Raw genomic sequence first — 6,834 nt, 5'->3', positions numbered from 1 at the left:
TGGTAGAATAGGAACAAAATTAAAAATGAATTGAGGGATGTCTAAATATTGACCCAGGGGCAATTTCGTCATATTAAAACACTTTTCACCTGAAAGTAGAATTGGGTGTAATTTTTGGCCTGAGAACATTTTATGGGAGTAAATTATTAAAAAGTTTTTATAAGGGAGTAATTTTAAAAAAGTGGTATATAAAAGGGTGTAATTATTAAATTACTCTACTTTTAATTTCACAACACTAGTTGGATTAACTAAAACATTCCTCAACAAATTAAAATCGTTTAGTATTTGATATTTGATGAACTCTGAATCTCAGAATTTCTCTCTCCTCCGATCCTGCCACCTTTTCCGCTTTACCCATCCAAAATTCCCCCAATTTTTCTCCTAATCATTTTTCTTGTTTTTCATCTTCCTTGTCTCCTCTTTTCTCTCTCTCTCTCTCTCTCTGTGTTTTTTTTTTAATTCCAAGCCGATTTTTTTAGGGTTTGAAGCACCACCGACGGTCCGATTTGAATTGATTGTCTTAGCTGATTTCGCTAATTCGCTTTAATCAATTCTGCTCCGTACGATTCCAGCATATTCACCTCCAAAAGGTATCTTGATTGCCAACTATTTTGGGTGTCGGTGATGAAGGTTCAGAGTGATGTGACGATCCATCCATAAAAATGGGATTTGAGACAATAATTAATGTGAATGGATATGGAAACGGTTTTAAAAATAGCGACGTTAACGGAAACGGAGGGACGTACGGTTATCACGAGATACAAAATGGTCATAGTCAGTTGATCAATGGCTCTTCTTCGAAGATGTCGTCATCCTCATCACCTATCGAGCATCATGTCACCAAGATGGATACTCTTGCCGGTATTGCCATCAGATACGGTGTCGAGGTATGCGCTATTTTGTTTCTTCAATTACTCCTATTTGTTTGTGTTTTTCTTTGATATGCCCTTATCATATCTACATAAATTAAGAAATGAGATATTATGGTCGGAGGTTCGTTAGGAATTGGGTGCTTATCACCAATTGGTTTTAGGATGACTTGTGGGTTCGCTCCCCTATTTATCACCGTGGCTCAGGCCCTTTTCACGAGTTTAACAATATCATCAAGTTTTCGTTTTGGTATTGACATTGGTGTCGTTTTTCCCGGCTTGGGTGTGGTAGTTGAGATGAATCATAATATGAGGAGTGATCCTACAAGAACCCTATGTGTCATTATTGCGTCTCTAAACCATTAACAATTTACAATGAGCTTCTAATACTTGACTATTTGGGCCGTTCTCATATGTGTGTGATCGTCTTGTAGATGACATAAGGATAACCTAATTGGTGATGTCTCACTCTGGGTGTGGATGTTGCTTTGTTTACAATATGGTCTTGTGGATTTTTCTTTGCATTGTACTCCGTAATCTATAGGTGTATGTATACCTTTCATCAGCTTGACTAACTAAATTCTTATCATTAAAGCTTCACCCTCCTTGTTTTAGTATTTCGTGCATAAAATAAACTTGTTACGGAGTACTTGCTAGGTCTTGATCAACTGTTATAGTGATGGAAGTACTATGTAATGTTCACAAAGCATCTGGTCGTATATAGGTTGCTGACATAAAGAAGATGAACGGCCTGGTAACAGATCTTCAAATGTATGCTCTCAAGACGCTTCAAATTCCACTTCCAGGAAGGCATCCCCCTTCGCATTGCTTATCCAATGGCCGCAGCTCTGTCGGGTATGTTATCTGGCACCCTTTTCTTAATCTCAGTTTTCTCTGTTTCAATCTTGACTGCTTATCTGAATTCAAATTCCAAGTTCGTGTTGTGAGACTCACATTCTTTTTCATTTACTGGTTTGTGTGTATGTGGTCAATGTCGATTGTGTAATATATCTTTCTTTGAGTGCTTACGTTGTTATTTTTAGCAAAAAGTAGCCTTTTGTGTATGTTACGTTTAACATAACATTATACAACAACAATATAGAACATGCCTCAAGGGCTCGTTGGAATGGTGAGGCTATAGATGATTGTACGCAACCTTGATATTATGTTAACAACACAGAGACGTTTCGGATTATGTTAAAAATTGTATCAATTACTGTTACTTCTCCATAAAATGAAGTACTGTCAGTTTAGTGAGTGCTTAAGCTCAATTGCATCCTAGTCTAGAACCAAAAGAGGATTGCGTCTTTGGCTCCGTAGGGAATGGAAACCGTTTAAACTATAATGTTGCTCTCTTTAGGCGATGCTGGAATTGGAAGGCTAGAATTTAACTACAACCTAGCCTTTCTTTATTTGCAGTGAATCATTTTGTACTATTAAGAAGTGTTGCATCAATTAACAATGTCACAAACCATGCAGCTCTGACGAAACTCCGTCTCGCCAAATGCAATCTGATGTTCATGAATCATTTCAATCACTGAAACTGACTCCAGATCGCAAGCTCTCACCTGCTATGTGCTCTTTACGGGACTACTATGGGCTCAATAGTCGTAGAAATTCTTCTGAAAGCTATGAAATGGCAGTTTACAACAAAGGATCTACGAGACACCAAGAAAATGAGGCATTTTCATCATCATCAGCTTCATCAACAATGAACCTTCCTTTCAGTCAACACCGGAGATCCAGAAGTGTGGCTAACGGCTTCAAAACTGAGGAAGATGATTTGGCTATTAATGTAGATGCAATTTATCGCAAGTATATTGGTAAACTAAATACTCATACTGAGAAAACAGAAGAGACTCGTACTCCTGAGAAATTGCTGAAAGAAGAAAATGGAAGTGGTGGTTGGTTTTCTGCAATGACAGGGAAGGGGTTAGCCCTCAGAACAAAAGCAGCAAGTCGTACTAACCTGGCTTCCGAAGGAGAATTAGGCGGTGCAAATGGGTTTCCGAATAACCTTGGGGATTACATAATGGGTGAAGGCACTTCTAGAGTGAGAAAATCCTCCAGTACTCCGAGTTTACAAGATCAAGACGGGAATGGTAATTTATCTATTTGGAAAACGTCCACGTGGTCACTCAAGCCCGATTTGCAGGCTCTTGCCAATCCAATTTTTGATGGCTTGCCGAAACCAATGTCTGGTCGAAAATCGAAAGCTGCCCTTGATTAAGCATCGTGCCCTACTTGCATTTTCGTGCCCTACTTGCATTTCTAGGACGTGACTATTTTTTTGGCCTAATGTATTTGAAGAAGAATTGTGGAAAAGGCGTGTTTTCTGGTACAGGTTGACAGTGAAGGTGTCATTATGGTAAGCACAAAACTGATGAGTTTTTGTACGATAAGTATGAGGGAGTTACATATTATACATGTGAATTGTGAAGCATTCCATCCACACCTCCAGCTATTACATGTTAACTTATTTATACCGAACAGCTCATGGTGGAGAGATTCGTGTATTGAAAAGTTCAAGGTCCTCGGTTATGGAACCATAGAGGATGATTGTAATATGGATTACTCGAGTTTTTAGTCTGTAGATTTGTAAGAATTAATCATTACTCTATATTTATCCAGATGGTTTTAAATTATCATTCGATTCCATTTGTTGATGAAGTAGAATGGCTACATTATCATGTGATGATGGTTACAGCACATGATGACGGTAAACAGCTACCGAGTAGTTTTATGGTTGGTTTGAGGACACTTCTCATTCTCTAATTTTCAATGCACTTGCGGAAGACGTACTCACAAGATGATTTCATAGAGAATGTTAAGGCTTAGTATAGTCAGGAAATCGACCTCCTATGAAGAGTAAACTATACATTGAAGTTGTTCCTCTATCACTTGCAAGTTAAAAATCTGTTAGTGAACTTGTTGACTTATATAAGATAAAGGTCATCTATCGACATTACATAGAGAAATTCATGGATGTAAGTACTACCCCTAAAGATAACATACCTCACATATTAAAAAGACAAATACGAAATACAAAACTGTTCGAAAAGTTGTCTTTTTTTTTTTTCGCAAATTTTATGACAATTCATCTTTAATAAAATCTGAAAAAGAAAAGTGTCTCTAGGGTTTTCCTGTGAGGATTTTGTCTAAACTTGTCTTTAGCTTCTTCCTTTAACTCTCGAGGCTCTTTCCTTGGCTCCTATTAGGGTCTAAGGTTTCGTCTTCTCTATTTATTGTGTGGTGGACTGCTTTAATTTTTTTTTGACAAGTTGCCCTAATGGCGTAATCAAGCAATTTATGGCGTCATTTAGGCAAAGAAGGGGTTGATGATGATGTACTGGTGAACGATGATGGATTTGTGTGGGACGTGGGTGATGATGCTCAGGAGAAGCAACGAACACACTTGCTCCTCATAGGACGGCTATGGGCATCAAAATCTCGATTAACGCGCGGGCGGCAATTGATACCATGACAAAGTTATGGAATCCTACAAGGACAATTTTAGGTAATATTATTGATGCTAAAGACAAAATATTTGTATTTCGTTTTTCGAATGAACGGGATAAAAACCGTGTGCTAGAAGGACAACCATGACACTTTGACAAGTTTGTATGGTGCTTTGGGGAGCCTTGTGATCCAGGTATCTTAACAAATACGCCCTTATTCCATGTTCCGCTTGGGCGCAAATTTATGATTTGCCAATTAGAGGGCGCTCGAACGAAGCTAATGTGCGTAATTTGGGTAAACAGTTAGGGGTTTATGTCAGTATGGAGACCATACCAAATCCTGAAATTGAACGATCAATTCTTATCAGGGTGCTCCATGATGTTTGGTTGCCGTTAAAATCGGATGTGATGGTACGAATGTTGAATGGTAAAGCGTGTAACTTTGACGTGAAATACGAATGATTGCCTACATTTTGCTATGGTTGTGGTGTGTTGGGGCAAGGGGAGAAGGAGTGTGAGGGAGGACCGTATACGGAAGGGGAGTTTCAATATGGGGAATGGATGCGTGCTTTGCCCTGGAAGGCTACAAAGGCGGTTGTTGAACAGTTGAGGAAACTAGCGAGTTCTTCGGTCGGAGTTTGATGGGGATAAAAAGAAGAGGGAAGAGGGAAGAGGAAGATATAGAGTTAATGATAGAAAGATTACAAAGGGTGGCATATTCCAAGGTAGGGCGTAGCATTAGTAACGAAAAAGCTAACAGTAACAAAGTAACGGAGGGGATGCAGGTGAAGGGTGTGATGACGATGAGAGTAGGATGGATGGAAATACTAAGAGTGGGGATCTCAGGTGGTGGAACTGGTTACTAATGTAATCGTGGATAGTATGGAGCGATGGTGAGAGGAGGGTGTCAAAGGATGAGGAGGATGCTCATGGTGCGGAGGATATGGTGGCTACGGAGGTGGAGGGTGGAGTGCCAGAGAGGGCGGGGTGTACAAGAAGGCGGCCGGAGAGGGATAAAGTAACGGTAATGGTGGGAGGGGTTATGCTGTTTGGGGGGGGGGGGTAACCTCGATGCAATAGGCTGACTTCAGAATCTTGTCCAGAGGGAAGCCCAGCTTTTGTTTTCTTATGTGAAACGAAGATGATTAGTGTGAAGATGACGAAGATTACGACATAGTTCGACGATTATTGTAGTTTAGCAGTTGATAGTGTAGGCCGCTCTGGTGGTCTGACTTTTCTTTGGAGGAAGGAGTTAAATGTTTTTTTCCGTTCTGCTTCTGTTCATTTTATGGATTTTGACATTATGTTAGATAATTTAAAGTGGAGATTTACTGGTTTTTATGGTTAGCCGACATTGCAAAATCGACATCTATCATGGCAGCTTCTTCGGTCTCTTGCTGCTGAGTCGCAGGCTCCTTATTGGATGTGTATGGGGGATTTTAACGAAATACTTTTTGCTAACGAAATGATGGAAAGACTCGAGCTCAGTGGCAGATGAATAATTTTAGGGAAGCAATGGCTATGTGTGGTCTCAGTGACATGGGATTGAGGAGTATGATTTACGTTCGATAATGGTCAAGCTGGTGAAGATAATAGACAGTGCAGACTGGATCTTGCTATGAAAACTGAAGGGTGGAGGGAGCTTTACCCTTATGCTAAGATTGTTCATTTGGATTGGGAATGGTCTGATCACTCCCCTATCAAAGTTGTTCTGGATGGCAAAGATAATATTGTCAAGAGGAATAGGCGTATGTTCCGTTTTGAGCAAATATGGGTTGGAGAAGAGCGTCGTGAGGATACAATAAAGCAGGCTTGGGATGAAAACGATTGGAATGTTTTCGATACTATCTCACGGTGTGCAAGGGAGTTACAGAAATGCAAAGGGTGAGTATACGTAAGATCCTAAGAGACCTGAATTGTAAAAGAAAGAGGGTGGCTTGCTTAAATGAGAATGATCATGTGGTAATATGCAAGAGCATAAGAGAGTTATGCAGGAGATTTATCATTTACTTCGACAGAAAGAAATTTTTTAGAGGCAAAGATAAGGGCCCTTATGGTTGAAAGATAGGGAGCGTAACACTAAGTATTTCCATCGAAAAGCAGGACAGCGGAAACAGAAGAATTGTATCAACCGGATCAGTATTGGTGACGGTAGGGTGGTGGACGGTGAGTGGGGAGTAAAGATTGTGGCTGTCGAGTTCTTTAGCTCGCTTTTCACATCATTACAGTCAGCTGATTTTGATGATCTACTAGTAGGAGTGAGGGACCGTGTGACAGAGGAGATGAATAACGTGTTTAAGCCAGAATATAGGGGGAGGAGGTGTTTGAAGCGCTGAATCAGATGCATCTTTTGAAGGATCCATGACCGGACGGTATGAATGCTCTTTTTTACCAGACTTATTTGCATATAGTTAGTCCTTCTGTTACTCGCATGATTTTGAATATTTTAAACGGAGGTGAGTTTCTTATTGCTATTAATAGAACTCATATTGTTTTGATCCCTAAAA

The 6,834-nt window shown here is 39.9% G+C and overlaps 1 protein-coding gene across 1 annotated transcript; it reads left to right on the top strand.

Annotated features, from left to right (window-relative positions):
• The first annotated feature begins 217 nt into the window (after positions 1 to 217).
• On the top strand, positions 218 to 3,517 carry LOC141647765 (uncharacterized). The gene is made up of 3 exons (XM_074456094.1): positions 218 to 887; positions 1,594 to 1,724; positions 2,349 to 3,517. The coding sequence occupies exons 1-3, from the start codon at positions 663 to 665 to the stop codon at positions 3,097 to 3,099; spliced, it is 1,107 nt and encodes a 368-aa protein (XP_074312195.1). The 5' UTR covers positions 218 to 662; the 3' UTR covers positions 3,100 to 3,517.
• The last annotated feature ends 3,317 nt before the right edge of the window (positions 3,518 to 6,834 follow it).

This window comes from Silene latifolia, chromosome 3 (genome assembly GCF_048544455.1).
Source record: "Silene latifolia isolate original U9 population chromosome 3, ASM4854445v1, whole genome shotgun sequence".
NCBI classification, from domain to species: domain Eukaryota; kingdom Viridiplantae; phylum Streptophyta; class Magnoliopsida; order Caryophyllales; family Caryophyllaceae; genus Silene; species Silene latifolia.
This window is presented reverse-complemented; position numbering and strand designations above follow the sequence as displayed.

Excerpts from the sequence above, each read along its gene's own strand:
- LOC141647765 (XM_074456094.1), top strand. The coding sequence starts at position 663 with ATGGGATTTGAGACAATAATTAATGTGAATGGATATGGAAACGGTTTT. Across the intron at positions 888-1,593 it reads CCATCAGATACGGTGTCGAG|GTTGCTGACATAAAGAAGAT; the intron begins GTATGCGCTATT and ends GGTCGTATATAG. Across the intron at positions 1,725-2,348 it reads AATGGCCGCAGCTCTGTCGG|CTCTGACGAAACTCCGTCTC; the intron begins GTATGTTATCTG and ends CAAACCATGCAG.